At 44.1% G+C, this 19934-nt stretch overlaps 1 protein-coding gene across 3 annotated transcripts; it reads left to right on the top strand.

The window, feature by feature from the left end:
* Window positions 1-1806: 1806 nt before the first annotated feature.
* On the top strand, window positions 1807-19443 carry PLA1A (phospholipase A1 member A). Of its 3 annotated transcripts, none has more exons than XM_032680042.1 (11): window positions 1808-1972; window positions 3933-4134; window positions 5406-5583; window positions 6446-6554; window positions 9906-10007; window positions 10810-10899; window positions 12268-12435; window positions 13457-13546; window positions 14006-14114; window positions 17513-17677; window positions 19004-19439. In XM_032680042.1, exons 1-11 carry the CDS (start codon window positions 1900-1902, stop codon window positions 19086-19088), a joined length of 1371 nt encoding a protein of 456 aa, XP_032535933.1. In that variant the 5' UTR covers window positions 1808-1899; the 3' UTR covers window positions 19089-19439. The 3 variants fall into 3 exon arrangements, with proteins under 3 accessions (XP_032535934.1, XP_032535933.1, XP_032535932.1); XM_032680041.1 differs by having other exon boundaries at window positions 12256-12435; XM_032680043.1 differs by lacking the exon at window positions 17513-17677 and having other exon boundaries at window positions 1807-1972; window positions 12256-12435; window positions 19004-19443.
* The last annotated feature ends 491 nt before the right edge of the window (window positions 19444-19934 follow it).

Genomic DNA, 19934 nt, shown 5'->3' with positions numbered 1-19934 from the left:
TTTACTCTAGGGCTGTAATTATAATAATTATAATGCCTTATATTATAAGATATTTCATAATCTCCATAGGACTTGGCAAAGAGTAATATTTGCATCCTGCTACAAAGATTAGTGCTTATTGACATAATTTTAAATTTAAAAAAATGGAAAGAAGGATTTGCTTGTTTTCTTTATGTGCTCCAATTTGGTTTTTTATTTTAAGAAATTTGTCATTTTCACAATTACACTGTTGCTCTGAAGGCCTGCATGGACATGTCACTGCCTAATGGTATGATTTCACAAATTTATTTCTTTCTTTCTTTCTTTCGAAAAGTGGGATCAGATCAGTGGAATTTCAGGGTGTAATGAAAAGGAGTGGGCCCATTGCAGTCCACATGCTTTTATCTTACAGTCTGTGAATCAACTTGAGTCTAGTGCTGGGGATGGGTTGATGAAGAGTGGGCTGGAAGCCAGGCACTGGCTATTCATATTGCAGCTTTCAATCTTGGAAAATTGATTGGGCTGGCAAACTCAATGACATAATAGTGATTGACAAAGGACACTTAGAACCTACTTCTGTGACAATAAGCCAGTTTGATCCTGGGGGCAAGTATTTCAGGATCAGAATGTACCTGTATACATATCTCTGGGAGGATGCAGATGGGGCAGGGCTTCAGTATTCCTCCAGGGCAGGCAGCTGATACTCCCTAACTTCACAGTGAACACTGAAGAAATTTATCTCAGGAGACTTGGAAATAACATTACCTTCTGTGTAAAACAATCCCAAAGCCTTCAGCTGGAGCAAAGTGGGATAAGGAAATTACTGCTATCACTAATAACTGTAAAGAAAAGTAATGTCAGATGCTTTTTGAAATGTCTTTGGCCATTCTTCTGATCAGACTGAAGCAATTTCTTCATTTTGTTGTTCAGATAAAGTCATTGTAGAATAGTGCCTGGACAGGGAACGTTCCTTTCTTTGCGCATTACCCCTCCTGCCATTTAACACAATCAGGGGCAAAGCTGCCTTGTTCAGCAAGATGGACCAACACACACTGATGAGACTTAAGAAACAGGTGTGTCCTCAGCTTAAAATCCTTCACAGCCAGGGAGAGGGTAATACAATATCATGAGTGTCATGTGACAGACTCCTGGTTACATGTTTGGTTGTGCACTTATGCTTCTCCATCTGTATACATCAAAGCAGTAAATTTTTTTATTCAAAAGTCTTTTTAAAGTGTTTGCATGTTTATGATACTGGTCCATTACTGAGGTCATCTTTTTATTTCCTTTAGTACCTGAAATGCAAACCAAAGGAAAAGTGAAGGCTGTCCTTGCCCCAAGAAATGTACAGTGTGGGCTTATTATGGTTATATGGCCACCAGTGACATTTTAGACCATCTTCCCCCTCACTTTTCAAAAGTAGTCCACTGCTTTGCCTTCTTTTGACTGTTATGGGTATGTGACCAAAAGTAGAAATACAGCAAAGAGACAGCAATGCAAAAGGAAAAAACACAGATGCAAGGCTGGTATGAATCTTCCTGACATGGACTAATTGTAAAGCCCTCTGAAAAACCAGCATCCCTAATCAGAATTTGGCAGAAAAGTCTGACAAAGCACTGTAACTCTATCACTTGCTCAGACTGGTTTCACTAGCTAATTCCTGAAGGAGGAATTTTGCCTCGAGGAAGGGGAGGTAAGAAGGAAAGGAGTGTCAGCATCCTTTTTAACCAAAAAGTCAGTGAAACCTCTGCTTCACACTTTGGCTTATGGTCAAGTAAGAGCAGAGGTAGTTGTCCCTTTGCTTTTTTCCCAAAAGATCACAGGCTGGTTGATCATTAACAGAGTCAAGCTGATCAAGCAACCCACCATAGCTGTTTTTCCCCTGTACGATCCTTGTACTTGTAGTGAATTACCAGGAAGATGGTTGAGGATCTGAAGAGGCTACTGCTTGTTGTTCTTGCTGTCCTCTGGCTGCTCAGCTTAGCACAAGCAGGTAAGAAAAACATGACTCTCTGGCAAGGGATTGAAGGTTTTACATAGAAGGATCTGAATTCAATTCTCCCTAAACAACCTGTGTGTCAAGAGGTCCTTGAAATAATCTTGTTAGGTGCCAGGGAACAGGCAATGCAAGAATGGTCCTTTCTTCTCCTATGCTTTGAATCAATCAGTCTCAGTGATTTAATTCCACTAACCTGATTTACAAGAATGATCCAGGTTTACCTGAAGTATAAGGAAGCAGAAAAGGGACCATTTGACCTCTGGCACTGGCATCTCCTGCTTTGAAAGCTTAGCAAGTGTAATCTGCAGTAGCTGGGAGGAAATAAACAAACGCTAGGTGTTGGAGTATTGAGATTATGTGTGAACAATTTCTGTTGCATTTCTGTGAGCATTGCCTTGGCATTATTGGGTGTGGACAGTAAAACTAACTGCGTAGTTAAATATGGCTACAGGAGCTGAAGTTAGAATAAAAAAGGCTTTTTGCCAAAGTCAAGGAGGAGTTTTTGGCAGGTGAACAAGTTTTCTCATCTCCTGTGGACATCTGTTGTTATCCAATTAGCACCGTACAACAACGTATGTTTTCCTTATGTATCCAGTCTTGTGTGAACAAGAAACACGTCTGAGTGTCATAAGCAGTATATAAGGTGTCTTTCTTCTAATAAAGCGGACATTTTGCCGATCATACTGGTCTGTGAGCGATCTGTCCGTACCTCTCCATCAACAACCAGGCTTCCATTTCTTTCTTTAATTGTACTGTCAGTTAAACTGCTTTTGTGATCACCACTACAGTCCCACATCACCTGCAGCTTCACTGCAATGCACCCCCTGCCTTACCTTTGCTCATGATCCCCCTCATCCTACACGATTCTGACACACCCTGTGCTTGCACTAAACCTGCCTTCGCTAGTTAAACTGGCTCACGACTTTCATCTTTTTCAAGCTGGTTTCTAAGAATGCCTCTTTCTCCCTTGCCTTCAGTACACAGGAAGACCAAAGTAAACAACAGTAAGGAATAGTCATGTCCCACAGTGAATCTCACTCCTTTGTGCTGCACCTTAGGCCGTGTTCTGCCCAGCTGGTGTAAAATATCTTCTAAGAGAAATTAGGAAGAGCTGGTTGTTTGATTTTAAAAAAATAAAATGTTTTATTGTATGTGCTGATTCAAGGCTGTTTCACTTCCTCCAGTCCAGAAAAGGGAAGGTGCGTGCATTGTATTGCAGAAGGATATAACTAGGCCAGTTCATAAAGTAACACACATACTGCTAGTCATACATACTGCTAAACTTCTATGTTTGCTTTCTAGCCTAAATTTGCTCAGATTTTTACTAGCTACAGGTTTGAGATTTTTTTCCATCTAGAACAAAGTGTCTTCCAGCAGCTCCCTTCTCCTTCTTATAAAGCATTTTAATCCAGTAAATGAATCATTCTGGAAATTATCATTGACACTTTTTTTTCATCAGCATTTTCATATTTATTTCTGGATTTTTGAAACAACTGTCAGTTAGACTTGTACCTTCTACTAAGCCTACCAGAATTTGAATAGAAATATCCCCATTCAGTGGTGCCTACCTGTTGGCAACCATTTTTTTAAAGATCTAATAGCAACCTCAAAAATGTAATTAGTGGCTGGTCTGTGTGGCCAGTTTGCTAAAAAAACTCAACAGGATGTTATTCACCTTTTGGTAAAACAAGTCTCGGAGGTCAAAGCTACTATGAGATCCATGGTTGTCTTCTCCAGCCAGTGCCAGCATTCCATTAAGGGACAAAGAAACAACTTGTCAGTCAGGTAAAATTTCCAAAATAGGCTCATTTTAATTTATGTTCTAACTCTTTAATCTTTATCAATAGAGGTGAAATTCTTACCTTCATTTTCCTAATGAATTAGGATGGGGTTTTTTTTTTTTTTCCATTACACAACACAGACTAAATGTTCTACTCACTCCCTCTTGTTGCAGGGAATACAGACAGACTCTCAGGGCATCACTGCACTGACTTCCAGACAGCAAATTTCCTACGGGGCAGTAAACTTAAGGTCCAGTTTCTTCTGTTCACCTCCTCAAGCCCCAGCTGTGGAGAGCTGATTTTAGCTGATGATGGCATCAAGAATGGCAGCTTCAATAGCAGCTTGGAAACCAAGATCATAATCCATGGTTTCAGGTGAGAGGAAGAAGAGCACTGTGACTAAATTTTTACTGGAAAATTAAACACTGCTGGGGTGTTCCCAAGCACTGTGTGGGGCTGGCATGGAACTCTCCTGTTTGTGTCACCTTCTTCGTTTTCTCAGTAGAGTGGCTGCATGCGGAACACCTGCTAAGAACAGAAGCTGGGGTGCTCAGCCCCAGTTGGACTTGGGAATTGTCTGGGAGGCTATTGGTGGGCTGGGGCCAAAGGCATGGAATGTGCTCCTGGCACCCCTCATACAACACCACTTGAAGTCCTTTAGTTTGTGATCAGTTGCCTATTTTGTGTGTGCTTCACATTTTTTGGAACCTAAAAAAAGTTAGAAATTAGAATCAATCTCTTTCTTATTTTCTCCTGCTGTCTCACTCTCATTCTCTCGCTCTCTTTTTCTTTACCTTTTTCTATTTATTTCCTTTTCTCAACCTTTTTAATTAAAAAGTCTTTTATTCAGGATTCTTGTCCCTTTAAATTGTGTTCTTGGAGTTCATGTCCAACAGCTTGGATTAATGAGCCACTTAGAAGCCCCGGCAGATACATTATACTTCTATTTTTGAAACTGCCATCATTCTGCAAGCTTATTTTACTGTGCCATTTTTCACTCACATATGACCATATAACATTACTTGTTTTGAAATGCAAATGCCTAAATATAAAGTGCATAAAAGACCAGGATGAAACCACAGCAGATGTTGCAGGGTCTTCTCAGAAAACCAGCTGTTGCCTCCACATGACATACCACACACTTCACCAGATGGTATTAGGAAAAGTGGGTAGAACATAGCCTCCTCAGTTGGCCTTGAATTCTTGAATATAGATTATTTTTTTAAACTGTCTAGAGATGATGAAACATAGCAGTGAAAGACTAGGTGATTTGGCTAAGGACTTCCTGCGAGTTGGTATCAGAGAAGGATCCAGGTGTTTCTGGTCAGCTCACTTACTCCAGGTGGGCTCTGTGGTAGCTGAATGAAGCACCACAGCAAGACTGAGATCTCAGCCTGAGCCCTGCAAATGTTATATCATTCATTAAAATATCTGGTTACCTCCTGAATCAGTGCATTCTGGAAAGTGTTATTACACCACCACAAAACAAATATTCCAGGTATGGGTGTCTAACACCAGAAATAACTTTCAGCAACTGTCTGGCAGCCTCCTCTGAGACATGTGAAGCTCCAGCACCAGTGAACAACATACTGGCACGTGCCCTTCTTTGGAAACACCTAACAAACTTGTTTCTGATGTTTCCACAGGGCTTTGGGTACCAAGCCCTCCTGGATTGAAGGGCTTGTCCAAGCCATACTGCACACAAGCTGGGTGAACGTGATCGCAGTAGACTGGGTTTATGGGTCTACGGGAGCCTATCCCTCTGCAGTGGAAAATGTCACACAGCTGGCCCTTTCCATCTCACAATTCATCAGCAAGCTCCTGGTAAGGCTACTACGCATTTCCAGTGTGGGGGTTCATGGCCAGAGGACATCATTCGTGCTAACAATCCAGAGAACTGCTCCCAATCTGCTGTCTCCAGGAGCTGGCCAAGTGGGCTTTTTATTCTGGAGTTTTCTTTTTTTCCCCTCTCTTAGTCCAGGCTTGAGCATGACACCCTTTTTCTTCTTTCTCTTGAGTTCTGACATTTGCTGGAAAAAATCCCATTTGCAGCTGCCTCTCCAGCCCAAGACAAACCTAAAGCATGCCTTGGGTTTTCTCAGATCCATACTTCACTGGGCAGTCTTCTGCTCAGAAATTTTGTCCAGAAAGCTGGAGGGAATGAGATTCGAGGCTGTATTATATTTGCTTTGGGCTTCAGATATACCCCCCCAGCAGCTGGAAATACCCAGATGTGCCCCACCCAGTTTGTTCCTGCACAGCACGGCTGAACAACACTTCTGCAGCGAGGGTGATAAATCTTTGTGTTAACTAGCTATGCATAAACTCTCCGTGAAACGTTTGCACTGCTAATCCAGACTGCATAGCACAGGAGTCCTGGTTATGCACCACGTTGTGCACAGTCCTAAGCAAACTGTGGGAAGAAAAGCTACAGGCTGTGTACTTATGAATGGGAGATTCTGACCAACCTGGTTAGGGCTAGGTTTGCATCTGTGGACTTAAGAAAGACTCTGAAAGACAGAAAGGGCAATACTTATCATTCCCTTACCTATTTGGTTTTCCATTGTACAGTTCAAAAGTAATTCTACATTAGAAGAATTACTTACAGAGCTGCTGTGTGGGCAGGGACAGAGTATTTCACCTTTCTGCTACAGAAACATTAATTTGTATTATTATAAATCTGCAGGCCCTGGGGGTCTCAAGGACATCTATCCACATCATTGGGGTAAGCCTTGGTGCGCACGTTGGGGGCCTGGTGGGGCACTTCCATGGCGGTCAGCTGGGACGGATAACAGGTATCATAAAACCGAGTCTTGGATCCTCACATGTTCTTCAAGAGGGAGAATGAAAGAGCGAGGAAGGGGGGGGGGTCATTCAGAGTTGTCTTTTAATTATGTAAGGGCTCGTTAGATTTGAGCTTATGGGCTTCTTCCCAGCTCCAGAAGAGTCTGACAGCGACTTTCCAGTCATCGGTCCCCTCCACAATGCCAGAAGAATGCATGTATTTGCAAAAGGGTCCTTCCAACTCCGCTCCACTCTTCAAATTGGTGCCAGCTTAGAAGAATATGAGGTCTCATGACCAGTGAAAACCCACAACGCCCACATGCCTTGCTTCCAAATCATAGCATGTATACCTGTATGATTCTTAAAATTAAAGCCCACAATGCAATTCATCGTGGGGGAAGAAGCAAGAGTGAGCTGCTCTGCAGGAAAACGTGAGCTGAGAGCCAAGGGGACAGCAAGGTAGGCAGTGGCAGTGGCCTCACTGCCAAGGGACACAGTCCTACCATGTCTAGGCAAGAAGAGCCAAGCAGGTCCAGTGACAGGAGCCAGGGCCATCCACAGTCCAGTGATCACTAGGCAAGTTTGTAGTGATAAGACAAGCCCAAGGTCAAGCTGGGAAGTCAAGTCAGCAAGATAAAAGCAGGACCAGCAGGACACAGGGCTGGGCATGGCATCCCTACAACATAGCTCAGCCAAGGAACACAGTCAAGAGCCTGAGCCAATGCTGGGAGGACCCAGATGAGGCTTCTTGCTGTTCTCTCCCACAAGTCAGCTGTTTTCACAGTAGGCTGGTCTAAGGCCACACAGCTGTACCAAGTCAGAGCTGACCTTAAACACAGAGAGCCAGACTTCTGGGTTTGAGGAAGAGGTTGACGTGGGGGAATTACAGAGCAAGGTGGTTATAGGCTGATCCTGCCATTTAGAATTTTTGATCCACTCAGGGCCTTGTCAGCCTTTAGTTATAAACCATAAATTGACTCACAGAATTATTTAGGTAAGAAGTGACCTTGAAAGGTCTCTAGTCCACACACCATCACCACCATCCCTCCCTCCTTCTCAAAGTGTGGCTGCCTTGTAAGTCATATCGGGTTGCCTAGGTTTTTGTTAAATTCTGGGAATCCTCAAGGACAGAGATTCATTTTGATAGGAGGGAATATACCACCAAGAAGGAGCAGACATAAAGTCTGCAGTAGTGTGACCACAGCTCCCAGTCTGCCTCAGCCCTTGCTAGTCTGTCTCACAGAGGTATCCTCAAGAACAATCTCACTGCACACTTGGCAGGGCAGTCCAAGGAAATGTTGGCTCAGCCTTCACGTGTCATAACTACCCACACTGTATGAAATACAGGCATTTCTTAAGAGGACTTGACTTTCACGTTGGGCCCATTTTTAAACTGTGAATCAAAGTTTACATTAGGAGGAAATTGGAGTAGCCACTGTCCTGCACCAGGATTTTATGATCAGCAACACCTTCAGATGAGCAGAAGCAGACACATTCCCATGAAACCACAGTAATTAACTTCAAAGTTAAGGACTTTTTCCCTTTTTGTTGTCTAATGTAATAAAAGCTCTGTAAATTTATTTATTCTGTTCATTTTTAACTCTACTAGAATACAATCCCTTTTCCTCATTTCTGTTTGTCCTATGATTTCACAGGCACACTGAGCATTGCAGATTCCAATTCAGATTTAAGAACCTGAAGATAGGTGGGATTAGACCCAAGATATGTGTGATCTCATCTCCTGCCTCTTCATACACATGCATACACTCACAGGGGAATGTGATCCCAGAGCCACAATTTGCTGATGTGTTTTCAGTCACGTAAGAAATGCTGTGTGGAGCAAAACCAGAGCAAATCTTGGGGATTAGAGCACAGACTTTATTTTTGTGAAGTGAGTTTCTTTAACCCATGCCTGTTCTAGTGGATATCTCTGTGTGCAAGAAAGCAAATGGTATAGGAGCTGGAATGAACAGCCCTTATCCAAAAGCAAGCACTCAGAAAAAAGCAATTTGTTTCAATACTTGCAGAGGAAATGAAAAAGCCTGAAGGAATTTGTTTGCATACTTTTAGCTTCAGGGAATAGTTTTTTAGCTGCTGAGGATGTACATCTCGATGGAGTTTGTGCATGTGCTTGGAGGAGCTAGGGATGGAGAATAGAGAATAGAAAGGTGCTTACCCTGGAGCTCTGTTGGAATTGACTGGTGCTCATATTAGGCGTTTCTCCCTCTTCGGGAAGAAATTTAGGCTATAGCAAATAATATCTTTCAGTATCTTTGAAAGCTTTTAAGTGCATCTTGTTCTGTAGAAATGGGTGGGGAACCTCTCAGCTTTTAGTATGTATCAAGATTAAAGAACATTAAAGATCCATTGTTAGCTATTATTTATAGAAAGAACAGAAAATAATGTTTTTTCCTTCTTTTCCTTTTCCTCCTTCCCTCTGCCTTCAAAAACACAGAGACATCAGTTTGAGTATTGTTGATATTGCCTTCTCCATAGAGAATTAAGGGGGACTGAGTCAAAGCAGTGAAACCAGCCATCTCTGAGGCTAAGTGGCATGTGGAGCAGAGCTGCTTCTTGAACTGTTGTTGCCTGGGGAGGGAAAAAAAAATCTTGTGAGGTTACTTTTCTGTAAAAAGTGAATAGGATAAACCTCAGAAAAAATTACCTTTAACCTGTTCCTTGGTATTGCCAAGGATAATTTTAACTGTATTCGTTTGAATCTCTAGAAGTTGCTCTAGGAGCAAGCTTTAGGCAAAAACGTAGATGATTGCTAAAGACTCAATTTTATTTGTGGGGAGAGGGCTCAGAAGCCTCTGTTTTAAAATTGTTTGATAGTATGAAACTTTGGTAGTGCTTGGGTTGGCTAATGCCTGGAGTGCTGAATTCATCACCTAACTGGTGATCTTCAGTGACATTTCTCAGACAGTAGTGCTAATACAGATGACATTACAATTAGGGAAGGTATTAAAAGTTTGGTTCTCTTTCATCAAAAATCAAAAAAACACCATGCACTCACTCTGACAGAGGTATTTGAAGCTCAGTCCTGGCTTTATAGCCTAGAAACTCGAGACACAACACTGCTAAAGGGGTGTGGAATACTGCATGACAAGGCAATGAAGCTGCAATGGAAGTTAGAGATGGCAGATACTATTTTGGAACATGGGGGAGTTGGAATTAGACGATCTTTAAGGTCCATTCCAACCCCTTAATAGTATATGATTCGGTAATTATTGTGACCTGGGAATAATTTATTACTGCTGCCTAGCAACATCTTTTAACATTTTGGATAAAATAACTGGTCCAGAAACAAGAAAGAGGGGGCTGAAGAGTACTTGTTGTTGAGATGTTTGATTTTGTTGCAGCCCTGGATCCTGCAGGCCCTAAGTACACCAGAGCCAGCCCTGAGGAACGCCTGGATCCTGGGGATGCCCTCTTTGTGGAAGCCATTCATACCGATGCTGACAGTAAGCTGGCTTCCATCTTCTTCAGCCTGGGCTTCTGTTCCTTCTGACATCATTATTGCTAAGGAGTCTGTAGGTCATTTTCCCTTTTTTGCCGGACTACCATGAGTTCAGGTTCACTATGAGGAAGTTTCTTGTTTAGATAGGCTTAAGATGAATTTATACCCCAGAGCACTTCAAGCAACAGATAAGTGGAGATCGCTACAGCAGTCAGTTTATGCAGAACTGGTTTGGCATGACTTCTACTACCTGGAAGGAATTTATATATCTAGTCTTACTCTGCCTTTTCCCACCTGATGTAGAAGAGGTGCCACGGAGAGTGCTTATCAGAAAGGAACAGAGCCAAAACAGCAGCTGGTGCAACAGCAAAGTAGCTTCTCTAAAGCATTTAAGGTCTTCGTAGGCAGAACCTGTGCTGAAGAATAATGTGGTATCTTTTAGTCTCACCTTTTGTCTGGAGATCAGGGAAACGTCTACCAATATAACTCTCAATTACGCTTCATAATCCCACATTAAGGTTGTGGTCAGTTTTGTTCTCCTTTACATAGAATCAAGAACCAGAGTTGCTGAGGTGGTGGTTAAGCCACTGTTCCCACTCACTTTAATGGCAGGGGCTGGAGCACTCTCTGCTCCATGCAGCAAACCTGTGCAATGTAGGCATGCAGAAGCAGGAGGTCTCCAGCACTGGAGCTGGCTCCAGCACTACTAATGTTCAACCAATTATTGGGACCTGTCAAAAACATGTAGGGTAAAGCCTACAGAAGAGCCAAGTCTGAGAATGAAGTGGCATTTCACCTCCTTTCAGATTTCGGGATCCGGATTCCTGTAGGCCACATCGATTATTTTGTCAATGGAGGCAAAGATCAGCCAGGATGCCCCCGATTCATCTCTGCAGGTGAGAACGTTCTCTGGCCAAGCAAAAGGCCATTTAGCACACTGTGAAAATGCTGTTTGGCAAGCAGCTCCTGCTACAGCCAGGGCAGACAGCAAAGCGAGAGAAATGTATTCATGGCCCACATCTCAGCAGTACCAGAAGCAGCTGAAATTAAAATCACATACAGATCAAGCATCTTGGCAGCACCCCTGTAAAGAGATGTGATTTTAGTGACACTTCTGTAAGCCAAAACCCTGGCATCAGTAGAGATGACACTTTTGTTAGAAAGGCTGTTAGGTACCACTAGAAAAAGCTTCTTTTTGTTTTCATGCTGCAAGCTGTGTCAATTCTTAGACGGCTTGTACGATTACTGCCCTCTCCTTCTAGAGAATAGGACATTATGTAGTAAATGGTGTGGATTCATTCAACATTCAAATGTGTTCTGTATCAGTCAGCTGCATTGAGGGTCACGTAACATGGGACATCTATGGTACCTTACTTCCCATAGCTGGGGTTCCAGTGCAGGTGGGTACGACGGATTAGTGGGATGGGGGAGACCTCCAGGCCTTAGGCTGCTAGCCCATTACCTGCGAGGTGAATGCTCTTCCCCCCTGCCCCCCGGCACGTGGCCCTGCGACCCCACAAGGAGCACACAGACCACCAGGGAGGGACGGACGAAAGAGGAAGTTTATTGTGGGGTAGGGGTTTATAAGGCTTTCAGGAGGGTCAAAAGGGGACCAATCACAAGTTCAGGGTCACACAGAAAAAACCATCAGGTAAAGGGTCAACAGCCAATAGAAAGGGGTTAACAAAGGACCAATGAGAAACACCTCAGGACACCTTCCCAGGACACTCTGTATGGGAGACAATAGCTTCACAGGGGGTGTCAGGAAGAGGGAGACAGTGACTCTGCAAAAAGGTAAAAGCCATTTTAAAACTGTTTAAACCACCTTAAAAACTTCGGTTTCTATAACATTTGAACTGTTTTCATTTTCTTCACTAGTCCATCTCTGACAGGACTTCTTCCATCCTGCATATGGCAAATCCATTGCCACAGGTGGGAATCAAAGCTACTTTACTGCTTTGCAGAGAGCTTGGGACCTCATCGATGGTACACTGATGGAGACACGGCAGCCCTGTGGTCCTCCTCTTCGGAGGGACTCTGTTAATCTGGGAGATGCACTTCTAACTTCCTGCTTAACTTCTCTTGCAGTGGGATCTGGGCTTGTAGTCACAGAGATGCTCTGCAAAACTTTATTAATGGAAAGGGATCACTACAGTATCAGTAAGAGTGTTCCTTGTCTCTCAGTTCCTTGGGAATGTGCAAAAAGACTGAAGCCGTCAGAAAGGCTCATGGCTGCTTCTCTCTGATTGAAGTTTTCCTTGCAGGCTATAACTACCTGATCTGTGATCACATGCGGGCTGTACATCTCTATATCAGCGCTTTGAAACATTCCTGTCCAATCGTGGGGTTTCCCTGTGCAAGTCATCAAGAGTTTTTAAATGGTCATTGCCTGGACTGTGCAGAACGCTTCCTGTCCTCCTGTCCCAGAATAGGTACAGTAATAGCATGAGACTTTCTTGGAGCAGCTGACAATGCATTCCTGATGGGTATCAGTGCAGAGCACACTATGCAGTTCAGATTTCTCTGAGCAGGATTTGCTTTAGATCTCTTTGGAAAGAGTGAGAAGCTGTTTCATTTTCAGGCTTCTATAGAGACATTATAAAAGCTCATATATTGCCTGAGGTAGAACACCAAAATCTTGAACATTTCATAGGCCCCACAGATGAGCTGAAAAAGAGTTTCCAGAATCACCTGCCTAATAAGTGGGCAATTACCTCAAAAAAATGTCTTGTTTAGAGAAGCAGCTGGAAATTTTAGCTCAAGCCTGAAGTCCCATTCTTCTACTTGTTGCTGAGCCACCTCCTTTTCATAAATTTCTGCCATGGTAACCCCAAAGATGAGCTCCCTGGACTGGGAGAAGGTAATAGATGCCTCTTTTAGACTTCTGAAACTGTGCCATGGAATGAGGGCAGAAAGTGTCCTCTGGTGCTATTTGCAGCATGGTACCAGAGTAACACAAAGAGAGGCCTCTTTTGGCATAAATTCCCTCATATCAGCCACCCTTTCCCCACCTCACCAAGCCATATTGCCAGCTAGCCAGTGGTGCAGGCCTCAAGTTATGGTGGTCTTCTCACTTGACCAAGAAATTAAATTTCCCCACACCTTGCGTTTGCACTATCATTTACATCTGTACTAAGTTTCCTGACTTAGTAGTCTTTAGTCCTGCTAATTTTGCACAGATGCAACTGATAGCACAGTTTGTTAGCAGAATAGTGAAAAAAAACCACCAAGAGGTTCTCCAGTGATGATTACAGGGGTAGACAGAATAGGTTTTCTGCGGGAATCTGTCAAACAGACACCACAATCTTGTACTTGCTCTGATTTGCACTGCTATGAAAAAGGGATCCGTTCCCCAAGATAGGGGAGTTGGGCAGGGTGAATGGATTTACAGATTATATTTCTGTTCTGTGTCATTCATGGCTTTTCCTGCACTGGCTTTAATTCTTCCTACAGGCCTGCTGGAGCAGGCAGGTGTCAACATGAGTAAGCTGCCCAAGGAAGTGAAAGTTTATTTAATGACCAGTCCTTCAGCCCCATTCTGTGGTAAGTAGAATGAGAAAAAAATTAGTCAGAAGGGTGTTGACCAAATAAGGTAGATCCTCTGGGGAGCCCAGGTAGTTACAACACACTATCTCCATCAGAGTCAGCTGCTGTGGCCCAGAGAGTCTGAGACACACAGCTGAAGAGCAATAACCCTGCATATCTCCCCCATACAGCTCTTTCAACGGATTTATTAGAGTGGGCACAGCACTGGGCTAACACAGCCACATGGCTTCAGGAGTAAAGTAAAGGGGATTGAAAATACCTGTCTGTTCACACTGGACTATACAGACATGCCCCCTGTGGCTCACATAGCACAGAGACTAGATTCTTTCTTATGTCTGTTGAACCTTCTTTCTGCTGGTGGGGCCAGGGAATGAGTGCTAGAGCCCCTCTTTTGGCATGTGTATGCCCAAGTGGTAGTACCTGCCCTCACTCCCACACGCTTTGCTTTTTGCTCAGTCTATCACAGTCTGGTTGAGTTCCACTTGCAGAAGAAAAGAAGCACAGTCACCAGCATTGAGATCACTTTCTTCAGCAACAGCACCAAGGACACAGCAAAGATCACCATGTGAGTGACAGTGCATGCTTCTCTGGCCTGTTTTCTCCCGGCTCCATGTGTAAGAATATTCATCCTGGTCCAGGAAAGGCACAATAACAGCATATTTCCCTGAGTGATGAACCACAACCTTTTTTCTTGAGACCCTCCACATTTATCTTAAATGCCCTCAAGAATCAGGCACGTGCTACTGTTACTCAGTAACCCTGACTAGGTCCATGCCTTCCCTGACTGCACAAAGCAGTAGGAATACTCTGGGATCCCCAGATTTGTATACTTCTGTGTGGCTGTGCAGGTTCCTTTTCTACACCATACCCTTATCTGGTGCCAATTTTAACCCCAGTCACTGTCAGATGGTTATTAACCCTATTCTGCCTGACAGAGAGGACTACAGCAAGACGCATCCACCAGTGCGTCCAGATTGATGAACTTGGTGGCTTAGACATTTCTCTTGACACCCGATAGGACAGGAGTTACAAAGAGGAAAGTGCATTTCTGCAGAAATGTCTTCAGTAGCTTATTGCCTCTGCAGTGATGCAGCGATGCTCTCAGGCTCCTGTTGCAGGGAAAAGTCCGGGGGCAGGGGACCTGTGTAAGCAGAAAACTCTCTTGAAAGCACCATCCTTCTCCAAACTGTATCTGAATTAAAGGACCAGACTCCTGTTCCTCAGTTCTTACCACAGGGGGTTCTCCCCACCACAGAGAAACTCCCTAGAAGTCTTCTTCACTTCTTCCTACACCTTCTTGCCCACTACTGGGAACCACTTGTGGACTGGGAACCACGATGCAGCTGACACTTGCTGCTGGCTGCCTCAGGAAGCAGGAAAGCAGCCTGTTAAAGAGCCCCAGCCATCTCTCCTGGGATCAGAGTGGTTCCAATGCTGACTCCTACACAGTCCTTACTGCTAAGCCAAAACATCATGACCTGAAGCTAATTGCCCCAGCATCAGTCCTGGAGCACCAGGAGGTAGGGATGAGAAACGGGGAAGGAGAAGCAATGCTCTAGGGTACTCTCCAGTGTGAGCTTGGTCACAGATTTCCACTCAGGCACTGCAATATGGAGTTTGTACTCCAGCCTGGTGGAGCTCAGTCTGTTCAACTCCTCCCTGCTTGGAAGCCAAATCTGCCTTTTCCACAGATGCAGGAGGGAGGAAATAATAACACCTGGGTTAGGTCAGGATCCGTACAGCACTTCTGCAGTTATCAGACACAGGGTTTGGTGTGTGTGTCCAGTAGGAGGCATGGTAGCGCTGGAGGGAAAGGCTGCCCGAGGAAGTGAGCCAGGCAGGCAATCCCGAGGCTTTGCTGTACCCTCCGGTTTTAATGAGGCAGTGGAGTTATAGGAGGGTAACCTATCCAGAGAAACCCTGGGGGAAGAGTAGCTGTGTTTCATTTAAATGCCTTTGTAAGAAGCACATGGCTAAACTGAAAAATTTGCTTACAGCAATAAACCTGCCAATTTGAGAGTATAAAATTGAAGATATCCCTTTTAATCCCACTAGTAGCAAAGGGCACTTTCCCACCCTAGACAAAGCTCAGCCTTCCAGTGCAGTCAAGCTCAGAGTATCAAATGGGCATCTAAACATAGATCCTTACACTGCAGTTCAGACACTGATCGATCACTGACTTATTTCAGATAATCTGACATGTATGTCATCCTGCTGTTTCCTAGAAGTGCAGAGGGACTTACAGCTAGTCTCAAATCTTCAACAACTCACACAGTTGTGACTTTCCTCACATTGCTCTTCTCCTCTCCCAAATATCAATTCCAATCTCACTCCTCAGGATGCTGTTACCCCACACATTGCTCAGAGTGCCCCAAGAGACATGTCCTCAAGCTTCAATAGCTGACACGGGGCTGATGAGTAAGGAGCTTGTAACACAGAACACTTCCCAACTGCATTTGCTGTTTTCTTACGCATCATATGACATTATCCCCTATATCCAAGAAAACATACCTCTGAAGCCAGCCAAGACTCCTACATCCATCCAAAGGTTTTGCAGGGTTGGACCAAGTGTCAGTCCTGAGAGTGACTTCTTCAACTTGCTTAGCTGTACTGTGTTCCTCTGTCCTAGGGCAGGGCTGGGTCCTGCCCATGGATAGTACACAGTAGAGAGATGGCCTCCTTTTGCTATCCATTTGCTATCCATTTTTCACTTTTATAACCACAATTTTGTGATGCTTCCTATTTTAAGCAGCTTCAAGGCAGACACAGTCAGACACACAAAACCTGCAGCAACTACTACTGCAGTCTAAGGGAGGGACTGAATGAACTGGTGTGGGTTGGCTGGAGGACGCTGTGAGTGCAGCTGTCAGCCCACTCCCGGGAGCTACTTTGGGTAGCAGAATTGTAGGCTCTTCCTGACCCTTTCGTCATCTCTCCCCTTTCCCTACTATCAGGCAGTCACCCAGGTGCTTCTGGGATCGTGCCAAGTCAGCTACACACATATTCTTCATGAGCACAGGGAAATCAATTATCTCCAGGCTCTCAGAGGTCCCAGGCAGATCAAGTGTAAGGCCCATTGGATGGACTCCACAAAAGGGACTTAAAATGTCTGGGCAGCACACTTCTGTAACACATGACCAACTGGGGTCTGATCATTGCCTGTTCACCAAGCCTCTGTCACTGCTCAGTTCACATTACCTCGGTAAGAGCATAGGTACAGACAAAGGTCCCTCTACCAAGCATCCCACCTTCAACATGATCAAAAGCAAATACCTAGAGAAGAGTATAAAAAATGTCAGTGTAAGCAGGTAGCAATGCTTCCCCAAAGAGTTTCCTGTTGTCTAACTACAATTCAGGGACTTTCAGAGCAAAAGGTGAGATCTTTATCATTACTAGCTTTTGTCTTCCACAAACTTGTCCAGTCCCCCTCCCATGACTTGTACAGCCACGTAAACTTTCTAGCATTCATAATGTCCTACAGCAAGGATTTTAACAGCTGAAATTGTACTCTGCTGTGTGCAATCTTTTTGAGCCTGCCACTTCTTGGCTTTCTTTGATGACCCTTAGTTTGTGTATTGGAAGAAATGGTGAACAACTGGCCCCTATCCATGCCATTCACAATTTCATGGATGTTTATCTATGTAGCACTTACCTCTCTGTAGCAAGCTGAGCAATGTTTCAATCTACATGCAACAGCTAGAAGAGTGGTTGTAATTGTGTGATGGAAGGAAGGATATTTATATAGAAATATTTCTATACATACAAAGATAAAACATGGAGAGACAGCCAGTAAGATGCTCATGCAATGCCCTGTTTTGACAGATGAGTCTTCTCACTCCATTTTATTATGAGTGCTTCACAATAATACTGCAGCTTCCTCCAGTGTTTCCATGGATCTGCACATGGCTTGCATCTTCAGGTTGATTGAACTTTCTCCCTCACATCTCTCACCCTGCCTTGCAGACCTACGTACCAGGACATGGGCAAACGGCTGCTGGCCCACCAAGTTCCCCTCTGCCAAATAAACAGCGTGACACTGAAGTATATCCCAAAAAAACGGTTTTGGAGAAGGGATGAGCCATCCATTGTTGGCAAGTTCTGTGTGGCACCGCTGCCTCTCAATAGTAGGTGAGTCAGAGGAATACCTTAATATACTAAGCCTTATGGATGCAGCCTGTGGTTTGAAACAATGCATTCTTTCTCCCTTTTGGATAAACAAGTAAAGAGGTTTCTCCCATCACCTCTGTGTCCCTATGTAACTCATTTTCTGTCTGTGAAAGAGAAAAGCTACCAAGCTAGTTTTCTAGTTTTCTAAAATTCTTCCCCCAGGATAAAAGCATTGTGCCATGGAAGGAAAATGGCTGCAACTCACATCACCTTGAAGCTACTTAAGTCACAAACCATGGCAAAAGCCTGTACTAACTAGAATTTATTCCTTTTGTCCTTCCTTGCCCTCTCCATCTTCCCCTGACTAAAATGGGCCCCCATCTGAAACACGACAGGTGAACATTTATCAGGATGAGACAACAGAAGACCAGTAGTATATTTCTGCTTCTTATACAGGAAGGTTTAAAAGCCCTAAGGCTATAGACAACCGTTTTGGCATCTTCTAGGCCAGACATTGTACAGTATATACCTTCAGGTACAGTTACCCTTCCTGGAGTAAATGCAGCCAAGTCCTTCTCATCCTGAGAGAGATAATGGTCTTCTCCATAATACAATATTCTTGCCAGGCATTTTGCAGGTCCAAAGTTCTTGCAGGCAGGACAAAATAGCTGGATCTATACTGACGCATTAAACTCTGTCCACATTGCTTCTGAGATGCTGACTCCAGGCTGAAGCAAGCTAGTGGGTACTTCAAAGCAGGGAAAACCAGAAGGCAAATTGGGCTCACATTCAAATTCTGTTTTGATGGGCAGTAAGGAGCCTCAAGGTCTCTGCAGTAAAAATACATCCAGTAGGCCCAGGGGAAAAAAAGCATTCCTATGTAAATACCAGGTACTTCCTTGAATATAAGGACTATTCCTTATTAGCATGTTTTGCACCCCAAAGTTCGGATGGATGTGCAGATACATGGCTTTTATCACTTATGAATGGGACAGCAAGGCATATTGCCTTAAGGATGTGCTAACCTGCACCCCTGGAAGCACTGCACTTCGCTTTGACAGAGGTAGAAAGCTGTAGAGTTGCACAGGTTTAAACTGTGCTCCCGTCACTAAACTGGAAGCACTCAGAGCAACAATGGTGCTGCTAGGAGGGGGCGGTGGAAAGGTGAAGGACACAACCTCATATGTATCCTTCCAGCCAATTTATCCCAGCCAGGGCACAGCACCCTGTTCACTATATCCTTGCAAAGCAGAACCAGGTCCACCAGCACCTTGCTTGGTTCTCTGTTAGGATAGCAACCTCCACCTGCTGATGCGCAGCCTTGACTTCTTTGTGCTCTTCCCACAGCCGGACAATGTCATGCCTGCCCTGGAACCTCACTCTCCCCAGCGAAACAGACATCTCCTATGACCTACCCACTGCTTGTGCCTAGCACTGCCTTTGGGATACACAAAACCAGAAAGGAGTCCTAAACCTATTGCTGCTCTCTGCTCACAGGTGATACTTTCACCATAAATCTGGATGGGTTTCTTGCTCCCTGCATGGGGACAGGATATCAAGAAAAAGAAGTGTGTGGAATGTCAGCAAGTACAAGGTTAACTGGTTACAGCAAAACCTCTCAGTTAAAAGACTGGATTGAACTTCTATCTCACAGGTTCTGTAGCCAGCTCTGAAAGTGAGACAGGCAAGTCGTTTATCTCAATGTTTGTATCTGTGTGAAAGAAGGAGGAGATAATACACTCTTTGTACAGTGGGAGTATTGGTATGATTCATTTGTGTTTCATAAGAAAATGTCCTGAAATCTTCATACTAAAGGTGAGAGGTAGTATTTTTGCTCAGCAAGAGAAAAAAGGTGGGGTTTAAGTTTGGCACAGGAAGGAGTCATTCTTACCCAGCACTCCAATGGGAAACTCACTAGTCCCATCTATAAGACCCTTTCAGAGTGAGACCCTATTGATTTCATGTTAGTGCTTCAGTAAGTAATCAGAATGCATCTCCTTACCTGACAAGCCTGGAGCAACTCTTTTGGTGGTTGGCTTGTTCTCCCTGAAGCTCACATGAAGTGAAGCAGACACCAGGAGCACCACAGTGCTCTCACATCCAGTTTTGCACTGCTTTGACCATCTGCCCAGAATAGAAGGTAAGAGGAGAATGGAGTAGCTGTGGGGCCACCTAACACAAATTAGTTCCAGGAACTCAGCACAGCCTTTCAGACCTGCAAAAGTAGTTGAGGTCTGGAAATAATTGGTGAAAGGTTACAATCAGATGCACGACCATA

The sequence above is a fragment of the Chiroxiphia lanceolata genome, chromosome 2, assembly GCF_009829145.1.
Source record: "Chiroxiphia lanceolata isolate bChiLan1 chromosome 2, bChiLan1.pri, whole genome shotgun sequence".
In the NCBI taxonomy this organism is placed as follows: domain Eukaryota; kingdom Metazoa; phylum Chordata; class Aves; order Passeriformes; family Pipridae; genus Chiroxiphia; species Chiroxiphia lanceolata.
This window is presented reverse-complemented; position numbering and strand designations above follow the sequence as displayed.